This window comes from Pseudozyma flocculosa (assembly GCF_000417875.1).
Source record: "Pseudozyma flocculosa PF-1 unplaced genomic scaffold scaffold00016, whole genome shotgun sequence".
Taxonomy (NCBI): domain Eukaryota; kingdom Fungi; phylum Basidiomycota; class Ustilaginomycetes; order Ustilaginales; family Ustilaginaceae; genus Pseudozyma; species Pseudozyma flocculosa.
Genome location: NW_006920884.1, coordinates 116657 through 142755, shown reverse-complemented (window position 1 = coordinate 142755; position 26099 = coordinate 116657). Strand labels below are relative to the sequence as shown.

Here is a 26099-nt window from a genome sequence, read left to right as displayed (position 1 = left end):
AGGAACGTCTCGCCAAGTGCACTGCAGTACTTACGTACCTACGTACCCACGTACGGAACGCGTCCCTGGCCTGCCACTGGAGAGCGCCTGATTGACACGGTATCCGCCAATCCGGTGCAGAGAGTCGAAGCCGACGTCGGATCCAGGGCGGACAAGGTGCAGACCTCCGAGGCACGTGTCCAGGCGCCAGGCTTCGCCACTGAATTGAATCCGGGCTGGCTCTCGGAACTTCCTCCCAGGCTCTTGTCTGGAGCATGTTAGCCACCGCGCGTGCGACAGCAGGTGGTCCGGGTGTATGCGCAGCTAGTCACGTACAGAGGCTTCCTCGTCGCTGCACATGCGGATCCAGTCTAGACTTCAGGCCGTATGTAAACCAGCGAGGCCATTGTACACGCCACGCGGAGCCGGTATGTACCCGTCGGCGCCCCCCTCTGCACATCTCCGACCTCCCGGAACCGCTCGATTGACCGACACAAACAGTTGATGCTCTTACGCACCACGTCTATTTCCACCTCGACTCGACCGTACGCATGCAGTGGTGGACGTACCCTCTCACGGTTGCAGATCCACGCCCTGCGCACGTCCTCGGCGCCAACGTACCTCCTTCGGCCCGAGCGAGGTGTACAATACACCACGTACCCGCCCAACCTTGGCTCCATTGACGGGGGGGTCAAACGAGGCTAGAGTGGGGGCCGCAACAAGGGGATCCTGAGTACCTAGCTGGTTACGATGCGATGCAAGCAAGACCTTGCCGTCACGACGGCGGTGTCGCGATGAAACACGAGAAACCTCATCGTCTCGAAACAAAAGCGCCACACACACGCACACACTTGCGTAGCTACGTACCGATGTCGCACGCACGCACGCACGCACGTACTGTCGTCGCCGGAACGACGGTTCCGGACCCGATCTCCGCACCACCATCTCGAGGCCGAAGACCTGCGCGCACGTCCTGGCAACAGGTTCGGTATCACTTCCATCTCGCTGCTGCGGACATGGACATGAGGCAGAGAACACGAGAGCCGCGGGCTGAACCGCACGACCGTCTCTCCTGATTCGAGAGCATCCGATCCTCGTCCTTCTCGTCGGAACAGCCTCTCCGTAGGTCTCGACCATGACGGCCAACATCGGCCTAGACGCACGGCGCACGATACGGTTCGCCGTCGCCGTGCACACGTACGTCCCGGACTCGTTACCCGGTCGAGCTCAGAGCGACATCGGTCGATCGCACCATCACCAAGACGCACGTGTCGAAGCTCCGAGTCACGCAGAGAGGACCAATGACAGACCAGGGCATGTTTGTTCGCATTCGTATTGCAGCGCAAACAGGTAATGACGCGCCAGCAGCGGCAAGGTCGTCGTCGTCGAGCCAGACCGTCTCTAGTCACCTCTGGCCGCCGCCACCGCCGAGCTACTGCCGGCCAAAGAAGCGCGCCATGCGCTCGCTCCACGAGAGGCTCGTCTTCTTGCCTTGCGCCGCGCGGTCGAGGGCGGCGACGAGCTTCTCATAGTACTGCGGGTTGCTCGCCGGTCGTCGCACGTTGTCGGGGACGCCAAACTTGGCCTCGACGCCGCCGTCGCGCAGCTCCTGCAGCGCCGCGAGCGCCCGCCTGGCATAGTCGAGCTCCTTGAGCGTCAGCTGGCGCACGCCCACCTTGGTCGGGTCGACGGCGCCCACCTGGTGCTCGGACAGGGCAGACTGGCTCTGCACCGTCAGCAACGACGTCTGAGCCGCAGAAACAATCGACTTGCCAAACGAGAGGTCCGGCCGCAGCGGGTCCGTGGGCCAGCTCTCTCCCAGCTGCGAGAATTGCGAGTAGACGGTCTGAATCTCCTCGGTCGTCGCCAGCGGCTCGTTGCCGTCGAGCGTCGTCTTTCGCCCCGTCGCCGATGACGACGACGACGACGCTGCCTTGTCGCTGCGGCGGGCCGACGTCGAGAAGCTCCGCTTACCGCCCACAGACCCGCTGCTGCCGGTCGTCGATGCCGACGACGGCGCCTTCTTGAGCTCCTCGCGCAGCACCAGCATGCACGACTCGATGACGTCGACCGCCTTGTCGACCTGCTCCTGGGTCACGGTCAGCGAGGGGATGATGCGCACCGTGTCGTTGCCCGCCGTCAGGATCAGCAGGCCGCGCTGGCGGGCGAGGGCCACGACGCGGCCGGCGTGGGCGGGGTCCTTCATGCTGAGTCCGACCAGCAGGCCCTTGCCGCGCGGCGAGGGCTTACCGGCCTCGGGCTCGTGGCGGACCAGGTCGGAAAACATGTCGCGCACCTGCTCGAGGCGGCCCAGGAGCGACGCCGAGGCGGCCTTCATCGACTTGATGAGCTCCGGGTTCGAGAGGCGTCCGAGCACATGGTGGGCGATGGCACTCGTCAGGGGCCCGCCGCCAAACGTGGTGCCGTGGTCGCCCACAGCAATGCGCTCGGCGACAGCGTCGCGCATCAGGACGGCACCGATGGGGAAGCCGTTGGCGAGGGGCTTGGCCATGGTGACCATGTCCGGGTGAGCGTCGGTGGGGAACTCGGAGTGGCACCAGAGGGTGCCAGAGCGGAAGAGGCCGCACTGGATCTCGTCAAAGATGAGCATGGCGCCGACGTCGTCGCAGCGCTTGCGGAGCGCCTGGAGGAACTCGAGCTTGGCGGGGAAGATGCCGCCCTCGCCCTGGACGGGCTCGACAATGACGCCGGCGGTGTGCTCGGTGATGAGCTGGTCGAGGCCGTCGAGGGAGTTGTAGTCGCCGACGACGACGTCGCCGATGAGCGGGGCAAAGGGCGCCTGGTACTTTGGGTTGGGGGTGACCGAGAGGGCGCCCATGGTCCTGCCGTGGAAGGCGTTGTTGAAGCAGACGAGCTGGGTCTTGTGGTCGCCGTGCTGCTTGCCGGCCTTGCGGGCAAACTTGAGGGCAGCCTCGTTGGCCTCTGTGCCGCTGTTGGCGAGGAAGACCTTGAGGCCGGTCTGCGAGTCTGCGGGCGGCTGTGCGCCCTTTGCGAAGCCGAGGCCGCCGTGCTGGTGGGTGAGCTTGACCATCTTGTCGGCCAGCTCGCCGCTCCACTCGTTGTGGTAGAGGTTCGATGCGTGTACGAGGCGTGCGCTCTGCTCGCCGGCGAGCTTTGCAATCTGCGGGTCCGAGTGTCCCAGCGAGTTTACGGCGATGCCCGAGGAAAAGTCGAGGTACTTGCGCTCTGCGGAGCCGTCGTTTGTGTTTGGGTCTGCGGCCGAGTAGAGGTCGAGGCCGGAACCGCGGGTGAAGAGGAGCTGCGGGCGGGAGTAGGTGGCTAGGACGGAAGCCGAGAAGCGCGAGAGGGTCGAGGCGATGTGGGAGCCCTGGGAGGCGTCGCCGTCGGGGTGGGTGGCCCGAAGGTAGTCGGAGCAGGGTTTCCCAGAGTGGGTGGCGAGGAGGCGGATCGAGTGAAGTTGGTTGTGGGGCTGGGCGAGGAGGCGCCGCGAGAGGGTGGACCCCGCCGTTGTGGATAGGCGGTAGGACATGCTGGGCCGATGGATGAGGGGTCGGTTCGGCAGGGATGCCGAGGCGGACCGAGGTGGGACGAGGGAGGGATGCGGTGGCTAGTGATGAGGATGCGAGGCGAGCAGCGATGCCAGTAGAGCCAGATTAAAGGGACGTGATGGTGGTGGTGGTGACGGCGGTAATGGTGATGGGCAGGAACGGATGGGTAAGCGTCGCTCAGGCAGGGATGCCAGTCGAGAAGGGTCGAAGAGGGTCGAGGGCAGCAATCGAAAATGACGCCGAGGCAAGCCGGTAGGTAGGACGAGGCGCCTTGAGAAGACGCACGTCCAAGGCCGAGCTGCAAAGTGGAGTCAAGCCGGAGTCACTTTGGGCGCTCCGGCGGGCCCTTATCTCAGCGCCCCATCGCGCCATCGGGGCGAGGTGCCCCATCGATGGGCTCTCGCCCGATCGTCTATCCTCCTGGCCCCTTTGCCCACCCACAGGCCCGCCTGCACTCGAACAAGGTGGCGAGGTCGACGGATGGCCATGGCGACGGCGGTCAAAGGCAGTGAGCATCCATCGAAAGCCTGGACTAGGTCACAGATGCGCGGCGTCGTCTGGCCAGCCACCAGCCTCGGGCCGTCGAGCTGCCGAGTTGCGGCTGGAGGAAATCCCATGATCTTGTCGCCATCGAGCACCGGCTACGGAGCGGGTGGATACGCGCTAGTGGTCCGGCCTAAATGGCGTATGCAGAGGCACCAGGCGTGGTGGTGATAGGCCTGGTCTGGTATGGGCATCCTGGTGGCGCGATTGAAGCGGTGTCGAGGCCCGCCCAGGCTGAGCGCGGGGTGGCGGTGATCGAGAGGCCAACTTGGCCCCACACGGGCCCCCTGCGCCGCACCGGCCAGCCGGCCGCCCAGGCCACGCACCTCTCCACTTTTTGGAGCTGGGCCCAGGCAGGCGGTGCAGGCACACCCGACACCACCGGCCCCCTTGCCCTTCTCTACCATCCCGCCCGCACCAACACACACTCCCCGTCGCCGCACTCGTCTCCCTCGCCTGCTACACCGCACCGTGCCGCACCTCTCGCCACCGCGCCCTCCTCACCACAGACAGCATCCTCCCTCGTCGATACTAGGCCAAACATGAGCGCAGGTGCAGGCGAAAGCGCATACAGGTGAGCCCCCCCTCTCGACCCAGCCCATCCCCGCGTGGGCCTGCCACGCGTTGCAGATGGCTCACCTCCCCGTCCTTCTCTCTCCTGCTCATCCCTCCTCTGCACAGCTTCTCGCTGACAACATTCTCGCCCAGCGGAAAGGTGCGTGCCGCCGCCATGGCCCATTACCGGCTCATCCCGCCAGCGCTGACCTCCGACCTCGCCTTGCCACGTCTCCATCGCACTTCCCTGGCCCTGGTCCACCGCCTCTCCAGCTCGTCCAGATCGAACATGCGCTAGCGGCCGTATCAGCAGGCGCAACCAGCCTTGGCATCAAGGGTGAGTTGTAGCCACGCTGCTGCTGCTGCTGTGCCCCCCCACGATCCTCGACGACGACGACTGACACCCAACCCATGCCCGCCCTGCCGCCCGCCCACCCTCCACCAGCCTCCAACGCCATCGTCATCGCCACGGAAAAGCGACCACCCTCGCCGCTGGTCGACGACTCGGCCCTCGAAAAGGTCTCGCTCATCTGCCCCAACATCGGCATCGTCTACTCGGGCATGGGCCCCGACTTCCGCGTCCTCGTCGCATCGGCCCGCAAGTCGGCACAGGCCTACTGGAAAATCTACGGAGAGTACCCGCCCACCCGCGTCCTGGTCCAGGAGATCGCCACCGTCATGCAGCAGGCCACCCAGCGCGGCGGCGTGCGTCCCTTTGGCGTGTCCCTCCTCGTCGCCGGCTTCGACTCGGCCCGAGGCCCCTCCCTCTACCAGGTCGACCCCTCCGGCTCCTATTTCATGTGGAAGGCCAGCGCCATTGGCAAAAACATGGTCAACGCAAAGACGTTCCTCGAAAAGCGCTACAACGACGATATCTCCCAAGAGGACGCCATCCACACCGCCCTCCTCACCCTCAAGGAGGGCTTCGAGGGACAGATGACGGAAAAGACCATCGAGATTGGCGTCATTGGCACCTCGACCATCGGGCCCGTCGCCGGCAGCGGAAAAGAGGCGCCCGTGTTTAGAAAGCTCAGCGAGGCAGAGATCCGCGACTAGTGAGTGCCCGTTCGCCCTCCACGACCCCCCACCGTCGTCGAAGGCCGTCACAGGTGCCGCAAGCCAAGCCGCAGAATGCTGACGCTGCGTCCCTCTCGTCCCACGCACTGACTCGTTCCACACCGCCCCGCAGCCTGGCGCTCTGATCTGGGCTTCCTCGCTGCTTGCCGCCGACATCTTGTACCCTCTCGTCTCTCGCAGCTCGTCATTGAAACACTACTACGCACCAACAGACCCCTGCCGTCCCCTCGTCGCCAGCGTGCGATGCGGTGGCCCACCGGCCGCCTCTTAGGCGCCCGGGCCCCTCATGTTGCTCCCGAGCCAGCCCACAACGCCGCCCAGCACGGCGAGGACGTCTTGCGCCTGTCCCCGCTGCTTGCCCTCGACGTAGAGCGCAACGACGACGCCTGCCACGCCGACGACGGCCACTACGGTGCCCAGCACCACCTCCTTGGTCCTCTTGTCGTCGTAGCGAAGCAGCCGGTACCGCTTGCGCTCCTTGGCCCGCGTCGACTTCTCCTTGCCTCCGCCCTCGCCCTCGTCGTATCCGTCGTCGAAGGCGGGCGGGGAGGGCTGCGGGTCGACGACGATCGACGAGACCGTCTCCACGATCCGCTCCGCCAGCGCGTCGCGGGCTCGCCAGGCGTCGGTGTCGTCGGCCTTGTCCGCCGAGCCCAATTCGGACTGGAGGTCGCTCCAGGTAAAGATGACGCTCTTGGGTCCCATGACCTTGTCGGCGCCCAGCGAGGCGCTCGATAGCGGGTGGGCCTCCATCAGCTCCCTGGCCTTTCGCAGGAGGTGCAAGAGCGGCACCGCCTCCTGATTTTGCTGCGGAGTGGCATCCTCGTGCCGGGCACGGTCGCCGCGGGAGCTGGGCGGATCGACATCTGGGTCTGCGTAGAGGCCGTGTGCATCGCTGACGGCTGCCTCGGGTCGCTGTTCGCCGACCGACTTCCCGACCTGCCCCTGCTCGTCGCCCTCGTCGCCGTTGCCGTCGCCGTCAAGCGTGAAGCGCGGTAGCTTGCTCAGCACCATGTGCAGCATGGCCTGGTCCTCGACCTCGTCACCGTCCAGGCCCTCGAGCTCCCGCTTCTTGACCAGCAGCACAACTGCCGCGCAGAGGTAGACGACGCTCTGCGGTCCGTGTGCGAGGACAAAGTCAAAGCAGCGCTGCACCAGCCGCTGGTCCTCGAGGTCGTGCGAAAAGAGCGTGAGGAGCCAGGACAGGGCGAAAAAGGGCAGCGCCGACGCCGCCTCGACCCTTCCCGCCAGCTCAGCATCCTCGGCCCGGACCAGGTTGCGCACTAGCTTGAGCTGGCCCATGATCGGGTCTAGGTCGTGCGTCATGCTGTCGCGCACAAAGTGCAGGCTCAGCCGCTCGACGGCCAGCAAGAGGCCATGTCGCTCGTCCTCGTCGCGCCACGGCTCGCCGTCCTCCTTGACGTCGTCGCCGGACATGGCCAACGCGAGGACGAGGACGCTGACGACGTCGTGGTAGCCCTGGAAGTAGTTGAGCGTGGGGTGGCGCCGGAGAGTGAGGACGACGACCTCTTCTAGCTGCTTGCGCCGGACCTGCCTCTCGTGTGCCGTCTGGCTGGCAAAGGCGGGGCCGACAAAGCTTCGTCGGATGTCCTTGTCCACCTGCTCCTCGTCGCGGTGCGTGGGCAGCCCGCCAAGCGCAGCGGGATTCGCCGGCGTCGGCCCCGCAGCCTCTCCATTGTCGTCCGGGCGATCCCTCGTCGACGTTCTCTTGTGCGCTCCCGACCTCTTGCTCTTCTTCTTCTTCTTTTTCGTGGCCGTTGCATGCTGCGGCGGTGGAGCCGAGACCTTGTTGTCTTCCGTCGTCGGGATCGCCGGGCGGCTATCGCCATCTTGCCCCTGCCCCTCGCTCTCGTCCTCCAACTGCGAGGGCGAGGGCGAGGGGCGCGTCGAATTTCTCCTCTTCTGCAAAGTCCGGGTCCTTTTGCTGGTCACCGTCTCCCACTCCTCGGTCTGTTGCTGAGACAGCTTCGTTATGGCATGGGGGGATGTCGCAGAAGCCGAAAGGGGCTCGTCGAGGGACAGTGCGTCGAGGGCGGCAATCTGCCATCCGTCCTTGTCGACGGGGACGCGCTCGGCGTCGCGGACGAGTTCGGGCCTCGGGCTCGAGGCGGGTGTGCTGACGGGCTGGTGTATGCTGTCGGCCAGGATGTCGCTCTTTGAGTTGCTACGTGTGTGCGAGGACGAGGAGGCCTGCGAGTCGCCCTGGTCGCTCTCGGCGCCGTGCGTCGAGGAGGCAGGCTTTGCGGGGCGTTTTGGGAGGGTATTGCGAGGCTGTGTTGCCTCGACGGTAAGGTCGCTGCTCGCGTGTAGCAAAAAGAGCCTGAAGGGAGGGGAGGGAGGGAAAGGAGCGCAGATGGGTCAGCATGCCGCGACGCCCCCGGGGTTGCGGTCGCGTCGGCGTCTCCCGACTCACCATGCAGCCTTGCGGAAGCCGTCCGAGGTGTGACCGTCTAGGTCTCTGTCGAAGCCGCCGGACTGCAAGGAGCGCTGCTGAAGCAGATCCAGGCGCGACGCTCTTTCCTGGATCGTCATTTTCTCCGTGTTGCAGGGCCTAAGCACAAGAACCGCCGTTGCCTCGCCGGCTCGTCGGACAAGCGTTCAGGGTGCGCTGGTGCAGTCTGGGGGCGGCCGCCTGCTCGACGTGGTCGACGAATTGCTGGCTCGGTCGATTGGCGTGCTTTGTTTGTGGTGCAGATGGCAACAGAGATGCCGAAGGGGTATATGGACGGATGCGAAGCAGAGGCTGGAGACGAGGACGGGCGGGCAGGTAGAGACAGAGGCCTAGGAGCAGGCTGGAGGTCGAGAGCGAACCCCGACAAGGCTCGGCCCCCCCAGCGAGTGGAGGTGGTCTGGCCCCGCCCCGCCCAGCTCTCGCGTTGTCTGTGACTGACCTGGCGGTCCGTGCCCCCCACACACGCCCTGCCTGCTCGGCTCGCCTCGCCTGGGGTTTGCCACGCCGGCCGGGCCACGCCTGTCTGGGCACGCCTGCCTGCCTCGCTTCCGCTCGAGAAAGACAGCCAGATCCAGGCAGGGGCGAGGCCAGGCAGGCAGGCTAGGGCTTGGGTTGAGCCTCGGCTCACGCCCGCTCCCTCGCTCCCTCGCTCCCTCGCTCCCTCGCTCCCTCGCTCCCTCGCTCCCTCGCTCCCTCGCTCCCTTCGTTTGCCCGACCCGGCCCTCGTCCGGCCTCCGGTCCGTGGCAGCAGGTCCGTTGCCTGGATCCGCCAAGCTGTTGCTCAGCTCTAGCTCTCGGGACCACCGATGGCTACGGCGACAGCAAGGCGACGGCAGCCAGACTGAGACGAAGCACTATTCCGAACGTCGCGACGTTCGCAGTGTCTTGTGACAGACGTCGCCGTCGGGAGGACCTGCAACGTCCAACCGTTCGAGGAGCATCAGCTGCTGCTGCCTCGCCAGGACGCGCCGTACGTGTATCTACGCAGCACGGAAGGCAAGACGCTGACCCGAGCCGATCAACGTTCGACGCTCGGCGGGCCTGCCGTACCGGGCTTGCGCCGAAACCACCGGCCAAACGCAAGCAAGCTGCTGCCCGTACGTCGGTACGTAACAGGCTGGCTGGCCTGGCCAGGCTAGGCGGGTGGCGGCCTAGGGCCAGGCATAAAATTGGATGGCTTCAGTCCCACGCCATCGCCGTCCGGCCTGGCTCCTTCCCTCGAGCCTCGATCCACCACCATCGCGCGAGCAGCCTCAGCAGGATGCGGGGCAGCCAACAGAAGCCATATGCATATGATTTCGGCCGACACGCGTGTTGGCCGCGGCTCGTGGTCAGCGTCACCGCGTCCGGGACGACGCCGAGCTGAAATGAGGCCAGAACGTCGGTCGGCCATTCTCTGCTGGGTTGCTCAACAAGCAAGTACGCCGCCGCCACGACCGCGGGGCGCTCACCTGCGTTCGGCCTGGCATCTGTCCGTGCCTAGGTACTTTGCTTGCGACCTGTACGTGTGAAGATGCAACCGGGGGAGCGGGCAGGGCCTAGCCATGCCATGCCATATGTAACTACCAAGCAAGGCAGGCATCTCTCTCTCTCGAAGGCGGCGTGTTTCATGCAGCGGGCTTAGCTTGCTTGCCTGCTTGCCGGCGTGCTTGTTTCCTGCGGCTTGCTTGCTTGCTTGCTTGCAGGCCTGCCTGCCTGCCGGCTGGCCCGGACGCGGGCGACAAGGTGGCCGCCTGCGAGAGGCAGCGAGAGGGCCTGGCCTGGCCACCCGAAACCGGCGCGAAAGGAAATGCCGCCCCGCTGGTAGGCTCGAGGGGTTAGACGCCCGCCCGCCCTTTCCTGGAGCCCTCTGGCGCGACGTTTGCGAAACCCAAGCAGGCTTGAGAGACCAGCCCGGCCCAGCAGGCGGGCCCGGCCTAGCCATGCATCTCGCTCAGCTTACGGCCTCGCTCCACCCCTGCCTGCGTCTGCATCTCAGCCCGTTCGCCAGCCCGCCAGCCCGCCCGCCCGCTCGCCGGCCTCGTACCTACCCTACCCATCCTCGTCTCATCCCCCGCGGCTTGCTCGCTCGACCTCGTTTGCAGCCAACCACCATCACCACCACTCCTCTTTTCCCCGCACGGCTCGACGCGACCGCGACCGCGACCACCCAAGTGCAAACCTCTTTGGACGGCCACCCTCGGCGTGGCTCTCGTCTCGCGCCCTCTCTTCCTCGTCCTCGCCCTCCACAGCTTCGCTGCTCGTCGGAGAGTCCGACCTACACCTCGCGCCTTCGGCTTCTCACCTCCTCGGACAAGCCGCTTTCGCCGCCCGCCACCCCCCCTTACCCGTATCTGTCCGCCGCCATGTCTGCTGCTCCCGGAAGCTCCGACCTGCGAAAGAAGCGGAAGATTGCTGTCCTCGGCTCAAGATCCGTCGGTGCGTAGCCGGCCGCTGTCCATGGCGCAAGGTTTGCTAGGGCGATGCACGATTGGCTGACGCTGAGGCTCCTCTCCTCGACCTCTCTGCCCCCCAATAACTGCCCCTGTCGCTCGCTCGGCCCACACAGGCAAGTCGTCGCTCATCGTGCGCTACGTCGAGGATGCCTTTGTCGATGCCTACTATCCCACCATCGAAAACATCTTCCAGAAGGTCATCACCTACAAGGGCCAGGAGTACGACTGCGACATCATCGACACGGCAGGTCAGGTGGGTGCACGTCACGTCGGCTGCCCCTTCCCGGTGTCGAGGTGCGGCGAGCTGACCCGACCCTCCCTTGCTTGATCCCTCCAATCCTTCGCTGCTCCCGCCGATCGCGACAGGACGAGTACTCGATCCTCAATTCCAAGCATGCCATCGGCATCCACGGCTACGTGCTCGTCTACTCGATCGCCTCGCGCAACAGCTTCGAGATGATCCAGACCGTCTACGACAAGATCCTCAATTACACGGGAACGGAGCACGTCCCCTGCGTCATTGTCGGCCAGAAGAGCGATCTCCACGTCCAGAGGTGGGTGTTGCCGTCCCCTATTTGCTCCGTTTCGCTGTTCCCGCCGCCCTCCTTCTCTGCACCTGCACCTGCTGATCGACCACCAACCTCTCGCTCTGCTTGCCTGCCCTCGGCCACCTTCGCCACACCTCTCGACGACAGACAAGTATCAGAGGCAGATGGAAAGGCGCTCTCGCAGCAGCTCCAGTGCGCATGGATCGAGACGAGTGCTCGGCACAATGCGAACGTCGGTGAGTAGCTTCCGCTCCCCTCTCCTGGCCAGCCGAGCCCGTCGACCCCCGCTCGACCTTGGCCTCTGACCTCGTCTCACCTCGTCGCCTTCTTCCTCCGTCGCCCTCCGCAGCCAAAGTCTTTGAGCTGATGCTCAGCCAGACGGAAAAGGGCCTTCAAGACGGCGGTCCGGAACCCCAGCCCTCCAAGTGCACCGTCATGTAGAGAGAGCAACGACCGCCCTCTTTCTCTGCTCTCCTGGGCTCGGACGTCGCCGCCACTACCGCCGCGCGCCCACGAGCGCCATGCCACTCTCTCGGGCGCTCTCACAAACAGACGAATGGACTGTCGCTCGGCCAATTGCCATCGTAATGGACCTTTCCTCTGTGTTTCTCTCCGTTTCGCCTTCGCCGGACCCCCCGAACACCACACGACCGGGTCGACCACGACCTCTGCGGCTGCTGCTGCTGCTGCTGCATCTCGTCGTCGCGTTTCTTCCATCATTCCTCCTTCCTAGCGCTCGTCGCTACGGTCACCAAGCGCCTGATCCAGAGCCGCGCTGGTAATTCTTGCTCCACCTTCGCCGCTGTTGTACCGTTGCCCCCTACCGCCCGCCCGTCTGCCCGCGTCGTCGCGTCTTATCCTTATTTTGGGCCTGTCTCGATCCCGATCCGATGCCGTCGTGTGCGTTGCTATGCGAGGAGAGTGGAGATGCCCGCCGGTGTGCCCGCCAGCAGGCAGGTGGGGACACCTGTCTGAAGGTGCCGAAGCAGTGCCGCGACAGAGCCTCGACGAGCGGTGAGAGGGTGTGGGATGAGGACTCCCGAGGGTATATTGTGAAATGGTTGAGTGGTGGTACAGATGATGGGTTGGGGTGCGTGCCACTACTGGGGGCTGACTCGACAGCGATCGGAAGCCGTTGCTCGACGGGTGCCGAGTGCCTGGACGTCGGGCGGCGGTGTGTCGTTAGCGCTGAGCTCCCGGGGATTCGAGCGATGGGCCATCTCGAGCTGGTCGGCGCCGAGAGGCGGGTCGATGCGACTTGACGAAGGGTAGAGGGCCCGAGCGGTATTGTGCCGTGCTGACAGCTGCGGTCGACCTGTTGGCTCGAAGGGTCGCCGGAAGCGCCGCGTCCACTGCATCGAAGCTGCTGATCGGCGAGGGGTGGTGCCGGCGTGATTCTGCACCGCAGGCCTTGTGAGGAACGGCATGGCGCTGGAGTGTTGCCCGTCGAGGGCGCTTGTCTTGGGGTGAAGCTGCGCCACCGATGGCCGATGGACGCCGACAAATGTGGCCAGGTTGCGCACTCTGTCGAGTCTACGCAGGCGGTCGCTGGCCAGCAGGCGGGTGAGCGTATCCTAGGGAGAGGGAATCGCGGTCGATTTAGATGGCCGTTTACTTGCGTGGCGGCTCGATTTCAATCCACCCTCCCTTGCGCGTCAAGAGGACGCGCTGACCGAGACCCTTCATTGGCATCGAGTCGGCATCGCCGTCTTCGGCCTCCTCTGTCAATGGCTCTCCGTCGGCGATGGAGCGACGGGGTGCGGGGCAGGGGAGGATGTTGGACGCCGAGACGCTGACGGTGAGGATCGAGGCGCAGAATGTGGCCAGGAAAAAGGTCGAGGTGGCCAGCCTGCGTCCGCGTATCGACTGGAAGAGGGGGATCATTATCGACGGTGGGTAGACGAGCGGACGGGCGTGGGTGCAAAGCCCCGGTGGTGACGGTCCAGGCGTGGGCGAGGGGAGGTGTTAGGTGGTCGTGATGGTGGTCGTGGCAAGAGGTGGAAGCGGTCAGCCCGACAACACCCTAGCCTCCCGTCCCGAGAAGAAGCGCTGGGCCGGCCTGGCCCGCCTGCGCAGCCCAGTTCAGGCTACCGTAGGCCGGGCCAGGAAGAAGGCGCGGTGGGCGGCCCCGACTTGCGCGCGGGAAGGGAAATTCTAGCGCTTAGGTAAGCCGACCCAACGTCGGGCCCAATCGGTTGCTCGCCATTGGCCGTCGGGTGGAAGGCCCTCGGATGCCCGATTGGGGAAAGAGTTCTCCGATCTCGTCTGGCCTGCGCGATGAGCTGATCGGGCTTTGGGCTGGGCCGGGCCGGGACGAGGGATCCGAACGCCTTGCTTCCGGCATGAAACCGCTTCGACGGCGGAGATGCGAGGTCTGGGCGTACATGGCCCGTCCTAGCCTGATCTCGACTGCCGCTTAATTAGCTTGCTTGTTCCTGTACGACGACGACCGATGTCGGAGCGAGAAGGAAAAGACGCCGCCCCGACCGCTCTCTGTTCGCCGCTCGCCGCCAGAAGGGACGCCCGATGACGGCCCGCCTACCCTAGCCTGCCCGCTGTTCACGCCTGAGTTCGTCAAGCAGCGAGCCCCGCCAAGCCGCTCCGAACAAGGTTTACGCCCGCGCCCGTCAAGGTGCTACCGTACCGGTGCAGCCGCGGACGGGCGGGCTTCCCGCTCCGCTCCGCCGCTCGACCATCGGCCCTCCTCGCAGCCTGGTGCGGGCGGTCTGGGCCGGGATGTCTTCGCCGCCTTACGGTGTGCCCACCCTCACCCAAGACAGAAAGGCGGCGATGGTGGGGACCGCAAAGGCATGCATGGCCTAGACGGGAGGCAGGCTAGCCGGTGCGGCAGCCTAGCTTGCACAGCAGCCGACCGAAGGGCCCTGTCGGCGGTAGTCCGACCATGCTATGGTGGTCTCTCCTGGCCTGAGTGGCTCAATGTGCGGCAGCGAGGTGCAGGCCTCCGACTGGTACGGTAGCAGCCCAACACATACGGCCTCGTCCATCTACGTACACTGCCCTCGCTTTCTGGCTCCGCTGCTATGGGTACAGTACATAGTACCCCACCCATTCGCCCCGACCGCCGAGCGCCGCCGATCCGCGTCCAGTAACGTCAGAGTCATGGTCGAGCTCACGGCCACCTCTGGTCTCGAGCCTCGACGTCGGCAGCGTCGCTCCGTCCAGCATCAAGGTTGCAATCGTATAAGAGCCACCGGGCTGGCCTCGTCGACCATTGTTCGGTCACTGCTAATGTCTACCAGCTCAACTCGGTGTTGAAACCGCTTCACCATATCGCCCCCTTGCCAGGTCATCCCCTGTTCCAACAGTCCCGTACCTCTACCTCGACCGGCGATGCGCTCCACCGTCACGCTCGGCGCTGCGGCGCTCTCGATCCTCGCCCTCACGGCGCCAGCGACCTCGGCGCTCCCGCTCAACGCGACGGGCAGCGATGCCGCATCCGACCCCTCGTCGGCAGACTACGGCCTCCTCTTCGCCCGCCGAGACGCTCCGCTCTCCGACTGCCTCTCGGCGGCCCAGGCGGCCTCGACCAACAGCAACGGCCACCGCTTTGGCATCTCGACGCCCTCGTCGTCCAACTACGCCGCCCTGTCGACCTCGTACAACCCCCTCTTCCACTACAAGCCATCCTACGTCCTGACCCCGACCAGCGGCAAGGACGTCAAGGCCGTCATGCAGTGCCTCGCCGCCCAAAAGGGCCGCGTCAAGCTCACGCCAAAGGGCGGCGGCCACTCGTACGCCGCCTTTTCCCTCGGCGGCGACGACGGCAGCGTCGTCGTCGACCTGCGCCACCTCGACACCATTGCCGTCGATGCCGCCGCCAAGACGGCCACCGTCGGCGCCGGCGTCCGGCTCGGCACGCTGGCCCAGACCATCTGGGACCAGGGCCGCTTTGCGCTCCCGCACGGTACCTGCCCCATGGTCGGCGTTGCGGGCCACTCGCTCGGCGGCGGCTTTGGGTACGCCACGCGCGCCTGGGGCTACCTCATGGACCGCATCGAGAGCCTGCGCGTCGTCCTGCCCTCGGGGTCCATCGTGACCGCCTCGCCCTCCGAGAACCAGGACCTCTTCTGGGCGCTCCGCGGCGGCGGCTCCAACAACTTTGGCGTCGTCACCGCCTTCACCTTCCGCCTCGAGTCGGCGCCCTCGCAGGTGATCAACTACAGCTACAACTTCAAGACCAACGACGACTGCGCCCGCGCTCTCGTGGCGCTGCAGAAGTGGACCGAGGACGCCGATGCGGCGACGGGCATGCCCAAGGAGCTCGGCGGCGAGCTGCTCGTGTCGGGCCAGAACGGAGGCGACTTTGACGGCAACGCGTGCCAGCTGAGCGGTCAGCACCTCGACGCCACGCCCGAGTCGCACCGCGCCGTGATGCAGAGGTTCCTCGACCAGGTGCCGGCGCCCGCGTCGAGCCGGGTGCAGCCGTTTGGCTGGCTCGACTCGCTGACCGACATCATGGGCTCGCTCGCCGTCACGCCGCCGGCCAAGGACCACGAGCAGTTCTACGCCAAGTCGCTCGTCACGCCTCCGTCGGCCCAGTTCACGCACGACCAGGCCCTCGAGCTCATCCGGCAGCTCGACGGCATCGCCGGCCTCGAGGGGTCGGGCAACAGCATCTCGTTTGACTTCCTCGGCCCGCTCTCGTACCCGGCCACGACGGGTTCGCAGCAGCCGTCGTCGTTCAACGCCCACGGCGCCATGTTTGTCTCGCAGTTCTACAGCTACGACTTTCCGGCGTCCAACGACGGCGGCCAGCAGGACCGCGTCCACTCGGCCTTTGACTCGCTCGTCGCCACGATGCAGCGCGTCGACCCGTCGGCCAAGTGGGGCGCCTACGTCAACTACGTCGATGCGAGGCTGCCCGGGTGGGCACAGATGTACTACGGCGACGCCCTCGACCGGCTCAAGTCGCTCAAGGCCCGCTACGACCCGGACACGGTGCTCGACTTTCCGCAGGGCCTGGCGCACGCCTGATGCCCTATCTGCTGGTGCCAGCGGACGGATCGGCCCGCCGTCTATGTGCCTCGCTCGATGCATTCTCTAATCTTATACCTGATCGAAGACAACCTGCCTGCCTGCCTGCCTGCCCATCCATCTTGATCGAGTGGATCTAGCGGAGTGGCCACTGAGGTGTGTGCTCGAGCCCAGGGCCAGGCTAAGCCTTCTTGCCGAGCGAGGCAATGTGCTCGCCGGGGTGACCCTGGAAGTTGCGCTTCTCGTAGTCGGCGAAGCTGGTGGCCATGTCGTTGATGGTCTCGTGGAGGGTGTAGTAGTCGATGCCGAGCACGCGGGCGGCCTTGGAACCGTCGAGGGTGTGCTGGACGACCTTTTGGCCCGGGTTGCCGACGGGCGTGCTGTCCTTGTACTGCTGCGGGATCGAGTTGGAGGCGTGGGTGATGTCGCACACGGCCTGCCAGGTGAGGCCGCCGCTGGTGGTGGCGAAGCGCTGTCCGGCGGCGTCGGCGCGGAGGAGGGCCTGGACGTGACCCGCGGCGACGTCGCGCACGTCGACGACGGCGCCGCGCGGACCGGGAAGTTCGTCGTTTGTGAAGCCGCCGTGCCAGATCTTCCACACCATGCCGGCCGACGTGTTGAGCGACTCTGGCGACTTGACCTGGTGCAGCAGCGGCCCGAGGACGAGGGGCGGGTTGATGGTGGCCAGGTCCCACTGCGGCTTCTCGGCCTCGACAAAGTCCCACGCGGCGCGCTCGGCGAGCGTCTTGGAGGCGCGGTAGGCGTCGGTGCCGTCCTGCTTGTTGCCGAGCTTGTCGACGTTGGCGGGGCTCGACTCGTTCCAGTCCTTTTCATCGAATGCCGTCGGGACGGGGCGGGTCGAGTCGAGGATGGCGGCAAACGACGAGGTGACGACGACGCGCTTGACGTCGGTGCCGTGGTCCTTGATGGAGCGGAGCACGGAGCGGGTGCCGTTGACGGCGGGCTGGATGAGTTTTCCGAGCGGGTCGCCGTCGATGTTGAAGTGGAAGGGGGAGGCGGTGTGGAGGACGCCGTCGACGCCCTTGACGGCCTCGTCAAACACGCCGGGCTGCGCAGAGGGGGAAAAGGGCCAAAGGGCGGAAGGGTCAGGCGTCTGTCTGACTGTCTCATCTCGACGTTGCCCGGACGAGGGCGGGCGGTTGGGCGCCGGCTCACCTTTTCGAGGTCCTCTGCAATGACAAACGAGAACTTGTCGCCGAAGCGTTGGAAGAGGGCGGCGAGGTACTCTCCCTTTTCCTGGGAGCGGACGGTGCCCCTGACGCGGTGGCCGCGCTCGAGGAGCTGGTGGCAGCACCACACGGCGATGAAGCCGGATGCGCCCGTGACGAGGACGTGCGAGTCGGGACCGATGGCGGGCATGGTGATTTGGCGGCAGATAGCGGTGCGGGTGTGGACGAGGGTGAGTGGGGGGAGAAGCAGAGGCGATGGTGATGGTGATGGTGTCGGTGGTGGAAGGGGGGGAGGGACGGAGGGTGGACCAAGGAAGGCCTCCCCCTCGCCCCGCTCGTCCCGCTCGCCCCCCACGTCTGTCGCTGGCGGCCATCGCGGCAAGGAAGAGGGATCGAAGCTGGTCAAGGCGCAGCGCAGCGGCTTTTCCCCGCAAAGCCGGCGCAGCGGCCCAGACCAACAGATCAGATCCGATCGAAGCCAACAAACTGACGACGTCCGCAACCCACCGCTAAACGCCGATGTGGAGGCGATGCACGGACCTAGCCTGGCCTGGCCTGACCTGACCTGACGGAGCACCCGATGCGTGCCGCCGCGCTGCTTCCCGATTGAGCGGATCCCGCCGAGCATGCCGATCTCATGGAATGCGGCGCCGCAGGCAGGCGGGCGCGGCGATGATGCATGCAACTCTTAGCTTCTGTGCCCGCGCGGCGATAGGCGCTCGTCGAGGCCTTGGTGACCCGTACGTGAGGCTGGCGCGGGCAAGCTCCGAAAGCGGCGTTCGGATGTCCGAAGCGGCTTGGGGCGCTAGCCTCTCGCTTGGTGCCCTTTCTGCCCTTGGTTGGTTGGTTGCTTGGCCCCCCCGACCCCCTAGGCCTCGCGTTCAAGCAAAGCTCCCTCGGGATCTTCGGCCCGAGCAGAGTTCGTTGGGTGCGCGGCGTGCCTAGGTTGGCAACTCTTATGCTGCATGGCAGATGGCGCTCCAAGCTGGTTTTGGGTCGTCAGAGGTAGGCGCCCGGCGTCCCATGTCAACCAGCGCCAGCAGCAGCAGCAGCAGCGGCACCAACCCCTCTCTGGCCGCTACCGCCGGAGCTAAAGATCCGGAGCATCATCGATATCCTCTTGGGTCCCCGCTTGCGTACGTACACAAGAATAACTCAGCAGGCAGGGGAGCTCAGCCCGAGAGCCATTCCCCCCTGTCCTTGTTCTTCTCATTGTGCCGCAGACCCTCCAACGGAAGGGTTTGCAGGCTTGCGGGCTGGCTCGCTCGTCGATCGACTGCCTACCTAGAAGCTGCTTTCTCAGACCAGACTGAGCGATCCCATAAGAACCAAGGCTCGTCAGCCATCGACGCCGCCTCGGCTCATCCTCCCTCCATTCGAGACGGCCATCACTGCAGCTCCTCCTCCTCCTCCTCCTCACTACCACTGTCTGACCGCTGCCCGCCATCACTGCCCGACGACAGCGACCGCCCTCGTCGTTCGCTCCTCTGCGCTCCTCTGCGCTCCTCGGCGCTCTCCTCGGCGCTCCTCGGCGCTCCTCGTCCCGTCCGTGACCCGCCCACCTCGTCACGACCCTCCCTCGCACACCTCGAGCCGCAATGTCCGAGTCCCCACACCCGTTCCCGCGCCCCGCTTCGATCTCGAGCCACCCGGCCCGGAGATCTTCGCTCCCCGGCGGTGCAACGAGCATCGTCCCCACCCGACAGATGTCCAGAGACGCGTCCGACTCGACGCACGCCCTCAGCAGCGCGCACCAGCATCAACCGTTCCACCAAGGTCCACAGCATCAGGGCCGCGGCGCCGCTCCGCCCTTTCAGCATCCGGCGCACAGCGACGCACACGACAGCGGCAAGGACATTGAATCTGCAGCGGGGCACAATGAAAAGCACCTCGCCCACGACGACGACGACAACGACAAAGACGGCCAACGAGACGCCGCCCCTCGTCCGCGGCCGGCGAGCGAAGGGTTCTGGTCGCCCCGCCTCAAGGCGCAGCGCAAGCTCTACCTCATCACCATGCTGCGCGTCACGGTCGCCGTCAGCGTCGTCATCTGGGGCATCGTCTCGATCTTCTGGGGCAGCGTGTGGAAGCAGACCGACCTCTCCCCGCACCTCAACGGCTGGATCGTCAACCGCGACGCCGGCAACACGATTGGCGACTCGATCCAGTCGGCGCTGCTCGAGGCCAACGCCGGGCCCAAGCCCCACGTCACCTGGTCCGTCGTCGACCCGGCGCGCTACCCGACCACGGCCGACCTCGACTACCAGGTCATCCGCCAGCTCTCGACCTACATTGTCGTCGAGGTGCAGGCCAACTCGACCCAGCGCCTCGCCGCCGCCCGCCAGGCCGGAGACGCCAGCTGGGACCCGAGCTCGGTCGTCAGCCTCATCTACGCCTCGGGACGCAACAACATGGTCGTACCTTCGCTCGTCTTTTCCCCGGCCCAGCAGGTCGTGCAGCGCGCCATCACCCGCCTCTCTTCGCAGCTCGCCGCCGACTTTTTCCGCGCGCCGCCACCCAACGTCGCCGCCCTGGTCGCCGCCGCGCCCCAGACGGTCGCCTCGCCCATCGTCGCCGTGCCGCGCGACCTGCGCCGCTTTGACCAGCCCGTCGCCACGGCCGTCCTGCTCGTGGGCCTGGTGCTGCTCCTCATCATGGCCTTTCTCTCGACCATGGCCAACTTTGGCGCCCGCCAGCCCCTCCAGCCCTTCCTGGCCTACCGCTCCCTCGTGGCGATGCGCATCCTGGTGCCGCTGCTGAGCTACTTCTTCATCTCGCTCATGATGACGACGCTCAACGTCGCCTTCCAGCTGCCCTACGGCCGCGCCCTCTCGTCGTACGGCGCCGGGTTCATGACGTGGTGGGCCGTCACCTTTGTCGGCCTCGCCGTCCTCGGCCTCGCCACCGAGTGCTTCATCTCGCTCGTCGGCCCGCAGTTTATCGGCTTCTGCCTCGTCTTCTTCATCGTCATCAACGTCTCGACCGCCAGCCTGCCCATCGAGGTGTCGCCCAGCTTCTACCGCTACGGCTACGCCATGCCCTTCTACAACCTCCGGTCCATCTACAACATCATCATCTTTGACGTCGGCAAGACGCAGACCATCGCAAAGTACACGGGCATCCTCCTCGCCTGGCTCGTCGTCATCCTCGCCACCTTCCCCATCTGGATCTGGCTCGAGACCAGGAGGGCCGCCAAGGCCAGGAGCGCCCAGGCCAACAAGGGCGCCGGTCCCGGCGGTCCCCAAGGCGGGCCGCCCGGCGGACCGCGTGCGTAGTCGAGCTCGAGCGGCGGTGCCGGCTGGCTCCGTCCCGACCTTTCTCGCGCACCCTTGCTCTCTGCTCGCCCACCTGCATCGCTCGTTTCCCCGCACCCATAGACTTTCCGCTCTGCATCCTGTCGTTTGCCCGCCGTAGCCATGTATACCCCCGCCTGCACACCATCTCGCCATCAGTCGAGCAACGAAATGCAGAAGAGACAAACGAAAAGGTCCCTTCGATCCGGCCTGCATACGATGCATGAGCGTACCACGACCGCCGACCGTCTAGAGCTTGGCAGACACGCTGGCCTCCTTACCGACCTGGATCCGCGCCGCCTCGAACCTCGACGCCCTGCCGCGCCACTTTTCCTCCTCGTCGCTCCTCTCCTTTTCGACGTCGCGCTCGTCGGCCGGCGTCCAGAGGCGGTACTCGTCGCCCGCCGTGTCGAGGGGCCGCCCGCGGATGTAGGCGAGGAAGAGGAGCCAGATGGTCTCTTCGCGCCTCAGCCGCGGTGCGCTGTCGGCGTCCGAAGAAGACGAGGCCTTGGGCGCGTAGCCCTCGCCGTGCTCGACGGGCGTCGACTCTGACGCCTTGCTCTTGGTGAACGCGTTGACGTGGCCGCAGACCGGCCAGCGCGGGGATCGTTTGGCCGGATCGACCCAGAGCGATCGCTTCAGGCCGTCGCTGTGGTTGAGCATCGACATGTACCGCTCCATCATCAGCCTGGAAGGGCGGTGGGAAGGCGGAGGAAGAGGGAACGAGCGAGCGGGGGACGGGGCTGCGGCGTCAGTAGTCGTGTACGTCGCCTTTCGACCGTGTCGATGAAAGGACGTCAGGCAGGTGGGCGGGCTGCGGGAGCAAGCGAGCAGGGCGGGCGGACTCAACTTGTCGATGCGGTCATCATCCTCGAAGCCGACATAGAGGAGCTCGACGCCGACCAGGCTCCTCGCCAGGTCGAGGTTCTCGCGCCGGTTAAAGGCAAAGTGCGGGTGAAAGTACCAGTCCATCCACTCCCTCCCGGGTCCGTAGGGCAGGTCGTATCCGAGGCCGAGGTTGGATGCGCGAAAGATGCTGTCCTCGATAAGGGGCTTGAGGACGAGCTCGGTGAAGCCAAACTCAGCCTCCTGCGGGTCCCGCTGGTTCTCGTAGTAGGCGTTCCCGCCGCACACGTTGAGCATGCGCTTGACCTTGGCGACGGGCCCGTAGACGTGCGAGCGCGGCAGCACGACCATCAGGTGGCCGCCGAGGCTGTGCCCGACGACGGTGAGGTCGACCGCGGGGTAGGTCGAGTAGGCGCGCTCGACGATCGAGGCCAAGTCCTGGCGGCACCACGTCTCGGTGAGGTCGACTCCGCGCGGGCACTCGTGCAGCGCCTCTTCGAGGTAGTCTTGGTCCTCGGCCAGCCGCCTTGCGTCCCAGTGCGGCGGGAACGAGGCGCCGCTGTACCGGTAGTCGAACGTGTAGGCGGCCAGCCCCTGGGTCGAAAGGAAGGCGGCGTAGTGGTGGTAGAACCTCGCCTGGACGCCCGTGGCGTTGGAAAAGACGACGGTGCCCACCACGTCCGACGCCTTGCGTGGCTGGAACAGCGTCAGGGCCAGCGGGAAGCCGTCGGCGGTGTGGTGCCGCGTGGCGATGCGCTCCGTCTCGATGGGCATGTCTGTTGACGTTACCCTATTCTCTGCGTGGACCTCGAGGCTGCTGTGTCGAGCGCGGGCGTGGGGTGGTATAGTCTATGATGGTAGGCTAGGCAAGCCGGCGAGCCGTGGTAGTCTGGGGGGCTGGAGAAGAGGCCGCTCTTGTAGGGTACCAGCAGTCGGAGGCAGCTGGCAGCAGTGGGTAGCAATGGCGGCCGTGGCAAGCAGTGGCAGCAGTTGGCAGTATCCGGCAGCAGTTGAAAGCAATCAGGAGACGGACGAGGGTAGAGACAGTAGTAGGTGGTGGTGAGCGAGACAAGCGGCAGGCGGTGACGGCGATGGGTCAGTCTCTATGCTGGCATTTGGCAAGGAGGAGATCAAGGCCCCAGTCAGCCCGCCAGGTGGGGTCCGGTCGACGGCAAGCGGGGTTCCCGAGCAAGCGAGCAGGCGAGCAGGCAAGCGGGCAAGGATGGTGGTGGTGTGGGGCTTGCAGCAGTCGAGAAAGCGAGGTAGCGACCCCGCACCAGACCCGCTTTCACCGGCCCGCCGCTGCGCCGAAAGCCGAGCGGCCCTTTGTCGACTGAGCGCGGATCCGAAGAGGCGCTGCGAGGGCGAGGGGCGGCCGCCTGCTCTACGCGATGGCAGGCGGGTCGCGTACCAGGTGCCTGCCTGGCCAGGCCTGGCGATCCCATCGTGACCGGGCGGATGACTCGGCGAGGAGCTCATTCCGCCTCGGTGATCAAGGCTCGCGCTCGCAGCTCGAGGCGGAGCGCGCGGTCTGACTGCCCGGCGTTACGGCGAGCTCGGAGCTGCGGGGCTAACCTGGCCTTCCAGGCTTGCTAACATCGAGCGAGGCTGCCGGCGTTGCGTTGCGCGGCGCGCCGGACCTGCATCATCGTCGATGCCAGGCAGGACAAGGGCCGGGCACGGGCAGCGAGATCGGTGCGCACAGAGGCCGAGGCTAGGCTAGCACTCTATCTGATAACGAAATACCGGGCGATGGGAGGACGCGTCGCGACCGGTCAGAGGCGTGGCTGGCCTGGCTGCTCGAGACTCGAGGTCGATCTCGATGATGTGGGCGAGCAGACCCAACGCGTCGACGCGCCGACCAAGGCGAGGTACGGTCAGATCAGATCAAGCCTAGGCTGCAGCTGGTGAGCTCACATGCCGGCTGGCATGCGCAACGGCCTGACCGACCGACCGACTGACCGACGCGCTGGCATGGAGGCGGCAGCGCTGGTTGGCGCTCGTCGCCCGTGGTTTGCGTCACGCCGCCGAGGCCTCGAAAAAGGTGGGCAGCCAGCTTACGGCAGCCCTGCGCCTGCGCCTGCGCTGCCAGAAAAGTCCAGCCTGGCTCTCTGCGCGTGGGCAGGCCAGGCCAGGCCCCGTCGCGTTGAATCAGCCCAAATTCAATTTTGGCCGCCGCGACGCGCTCCCTTGGACCCGCCAATTTCGACTTTGGCCCGCCGACCCTCCTGACAGGCTAGAGGCTGGCTGGCTGATCGACGCGCGCCCAGGCAGGCAGGCAGCCGGCTGGACGGGCAGACGAGCCAACAGAGCAGAGGCCGCAGAAAAATCCCGAGGCGGCCTGGCGGGCGGTGGGACAGACGACGCGCCTCGGCCTCGCCTCTTGCCTCTTGCCTCTTGCCTCTTGCCTCTTGCCTCTGGCCTCTCGCCGCCCCCTTCCTTCCCGACCGACGACCACCACCGCGTCTCCTCTCGCCTCAGTCGCATCGCACGCAGAAAAAGGTACTTAACGCGACCCCCCTTGCGTGGCTGCCTCCCTCCCCCTTCGACCACCACCATCATCTCTCTTCACCATCGCATCTGGCTCCTCCATTCCCTACTACCCTCGTACCCCTTGACACCACTGCCATAGCGCTCTAGCCAGTCGGCTCGCCACCCACCACCACCTCTTCGCCCTCCCTCGCCGCCGCTGTCGCCGTCGCCGTTGCACCCCCCGCACACATCCCTGCCCTCGCGCACCCACCTCGACCGACCGACCGACACAATGTCTGCCGTCGCCGCACACAACCTCGAGACGCCATCCAAGAAGGTCGCCGCCGGCCTCGCCGGCATGGACTTCAACGCCAGCCCCACAAAGAAGAACAGCGCCGCCAAGCTCAACCTTGACGACGACTTCTCCGAGCCCAACTTCCTCTCCAAGGGCGCCGACAAGAAGGACGCCGCCGCACCTGCGAAAGCGACCGGCGCTGCCGCCGACGACGAGGAGCTCCGCTCCAAGTTTGTCGGCGACGTCGACCTGCCCGAGGAGGAGGAGCCCCTCCTCGTCGAGAGCTCCCGCCGCTTCGTCCTCTTCCCCATCCGATACCACGAGGTGAGTAGCACGGTCTGATCACGTTGGCTGGCGCTCTCTACGCGACGCGATCGTCTCCTCCCGCATCAGCCGCTGACCCTGCGACACGGCCCCCTCCCCCTCCCCACTTTCCTCACCCATCCATCCATGCATCCGATCATCCGCCGCCGCCATCCGCCACTCCCGCAGATCTGGCAGATGTACAAGAAGGCCGAGGCGTCGTTCTGGACCGCCGAGGAGATTGACCTGTCCAAGGACCTCCACGACTGGGACAACAAGCTCAACGACAACGAGCGCCACTTTATCAGCCACGTCCTCGCCTTCTTCGCCGCCTCGGACGGCATCGTCAACGAGAACCTCGTGGAGCGGTTCAGCTCCGAGGTGCAGGCGGCCGAGGCGCGCTGCTTCTACGGCTTCCAGATCATGATGGAGAACATCCACTCCGAGACCTACTCGCTGCTCATCGACACGTACATCCGCGACCCAGAGCAGCGCGAGTTCCTCTTTGACGCCATCGAGACGATCCCCGTGGTCAAGCAAAAGGCCGACTGGGCGCTGCGGTGGATCAGCGACAAGCGGGCCACGTTTGCCGAGCGCCTGATTGCGTTTGCCGCCGTCGAGGGCATCTTCTTTTCCGGATCCTTTGCGTCGATCTTCTGGCTCAAGAAGCGCGGCCTGATGCCCGGCCTCACGTTCTCCAACGAGCTCATCAGCCGCGACGAGGGCCTGCACACCGACTTTGCCTGCCTCCTCTTTAGCCACCTCAAGAAGCGGGCGCACCCGGACACGGTGCTGCGCATCATTACCGAGGCCGTCGGCATCGAGCAGAGCTTCCTCACCGACGCGCTGCCCGTGTCGCTGATTGGCATGAACGCCAAGCTCATGTGCCAGTACATTGAGTACGTCGCCGACCGCCTCTTGGTCGCGCTCGGCAACGACAAGCACTACAACTCGAGCAACCCGTTCGACTTTATGGAGAACATTTCGCTCCAGGGCAAGAGCAACTTTTTCGAGCGCAAGGTGTCCGAGTACGCCAAGGCGGGCGTGGCGCGCAAGGAGGCCGAGGACGACGGCGACGGCACGCAGAAGGACGTCCACTCGTTTTCGCTCGAGGAGGACTTCTGATGGCTTCCCCTGCCTCTCGTCGCCGTCGCCTGCATTGCTCCTTGCCACCCCACCGCTCGCCTTCCTTGGCCCTCGTCGCTCTCGCTCTCGTTCTATCCGTGTACCAACATCGACCCTTGTTTTTCCCCCTGGGTGCCTCCCTCGGGCCTCTCTCGTAGCATCTTCCATCCCCACGATCCCCCCCCCATCCATGGCCTCTCTGGATCATCCCCCCTTCCCCGCTCCTCCTATATAGCCCGTTTCAGCCCGCACCCACCCACCTCTCTATCTCGCCCTGTGCCCGCGTGGCCGCTGGGTGCCTGCATGTACAATAGCCTGCTCATGTCTCTTTCGCGCCCTCTGCCATTTGACCGTGCGCTGCCTCTACGGCACCACCACCACCACCACCACCAGCGCCAGCGCCAGCGCCAGTACCGCTTGCCAGCATGTTTGAACGGCGG

General features: G+C 65.8%; 10 protein-coding genes across 10 annotated transcripts; 5 read left to right on the top strand and 5 right to left on the bottom strand.

The window, feature by feature from the left end:
* Positions 1-1411: 1411 nt before the first annotated feature.
* Positions 1412-3490, bottom strand: PFL1_04734 (uncharacterized protein; the record flags this gene model as incomplete). The annotated part of the gene is made up of 1 exon (XM_007882262.1): positions 1412-3490. One exon carries the CDS (start codon positions 3488-3490, stop codon positions 1412-1414), a length of 2079 nt encoding a protein of 692 aa, XP_007880453.1.
* Positions 3491-4594: 1104 nt separating this feature from the next.
* Positions 4595-5809, top strand: PFL1_04733 (uncharacterized protein; the record flags this gene model as incomplete). The annotated part of the gene is made up of 5 exons (XM_007882261.1): positions 4595-4626; positions 4734-4767; positions 4881-4944; positions 5053-5662; positions 5797-5809. 5 exons carry the CDS (start codon positions 4595-4597, stop codon positions 5807-5809), a joined length of 753 nt encoding a protein of 250 aa, XP_007880452.1.
* A 142-nt stretch (positions 5810-5951) lies between these two features.
* Positions 5952-8237, bottom strand: PFL1_04732 (uncharacterized protein; the record flags this gene model as incomplete). The annotated part of the gene is made up of 2 exons (XM_007882260.1): positions 5952-8025; positions 8119-8237. The coding sequence occupies 2 exons, from the start codon at positions 8235-8237 to the stop codon at positions 5952-5954; spliced, it is 2193 nt and encodes a 730-aa protein (XP_007880451.1).
* A 2265-nt stretch (positions 8238-10502) lies between these two features.
* Positions 10503-11581, top strand: PFL1_04731 (uncharacterized protein; the record flags this gene model as incomplete). Its single annotated transcript, XM_007882259.1, has 5 exons — positions 10503-10575; positions 10706-10845; positions 10959-11146; positions 11288-11376; positions 11490-11581. The coding sequence occupies 5 exons, from the start codon at positions 10503-10505 to the stop codon at positions 11579-11581; spliced, it is 582 nt and encodes a 193-aa protein (XP_007880450.1).
* A 659-nt stretch (positions 11582-12240) lies between these two features.
* Positions 12241-13024, bottom strand: PFL1_04730 (uncharacterized protein; the record flags this gene model as incomplete). Its single annotated transcript, XM_007882258.1, has 2 exons — positions 12241-12664; positions 12783-13024. The coding sequence occupies 2 exons, from the start codon at positions 13022-13024 to the stop codon at positions 12241-12243; spliced, it is 666 nt and encodes a 221-aa protein (XP_007880449.1).
* A 1467-nt stretch (positions 13025-14491) lies between these two features.
* On the top strand, positions 14492-16135 carry PFL1_04729 (uncharacterized protein; the record flags this gene model as incomplete). Its single annotated transcript, XM_007882257.1, has 1 exon — positions 14492-16135. One exon carries the CDS (start codon positions 14492-14494, stop codon positions 16133-16135), a length of 1644 nt encoding a protein of 547 aa, XP_007880448.1.
* Positions 16136-16316: 181 nt separating this feature from the next.
* On the bottom strand, positions 16317-17515 carry PFL1_04728 (uncharacterized protein; the record flags this gene model as incomplete). Its single annotated transcript, XM_007882256.1, has 2 exons — positions 16317-17204; positions 17312-17515. The coding sequence occupies 2 exons, from the start codon at positions 17513-17515 to the stop codon at positions 16317-16319; spliced, it is 1092 nt and encodes a 363-aa protein (XP_007880447.1).
* Positions 17516-18923: 1408 nt separating this feature from the next.
* On the top strand, positions 18924-20600 carry PFL1_04727 (uncharacterized protein; the record flags this gene model as incomplete). Its single annotated transcript, XM_007882255.1, has 1 exon — positions 18924-20600. One exon carries the CDS (start codon positions 18924-18926, stop codon positions 20598-20600), a length of 1677 nt encoding a protein of 558 aa, XP_007880446.1.
* A 267-nt stretch (positions 20601-20867) lies between these two features.
* Positions 20868-22238, bottom strand: PFL1_04726 (uncharacterized protein; the record flags this gene model as incomplete). Its single annotated transcript, XM_007882254.1, has 2 exons — positions 20868-21306; positions 21469-22238. 2 exons carry the CDS (start codon positions 22236-22238, stop codon positions 20868-20870), a joined length of 1209 nt encoding a protein of 402 aa, XP_007880445.1.
* A 1990-nt stretch (positions 22239-24228) lies between these two features.
* PFL1_04725 (uncharacterized protein) lies at positions 24229-25659 on the top strand (the record flags this gene model as incomplete). Its single annotated transcript, XM_007882253.1, has 2 exons — positions 24229-24555; positions 24724-25659. 2 exons carry the CDS (start codon positions 24229-24231, stop codon positions 25657-25659), a joined length of 1263 nt encoding a protein of 420 aa, XP_007880444.1.
* Between the last annotated feature and the right edge of the window lie 440 nt (positions 25660-26099).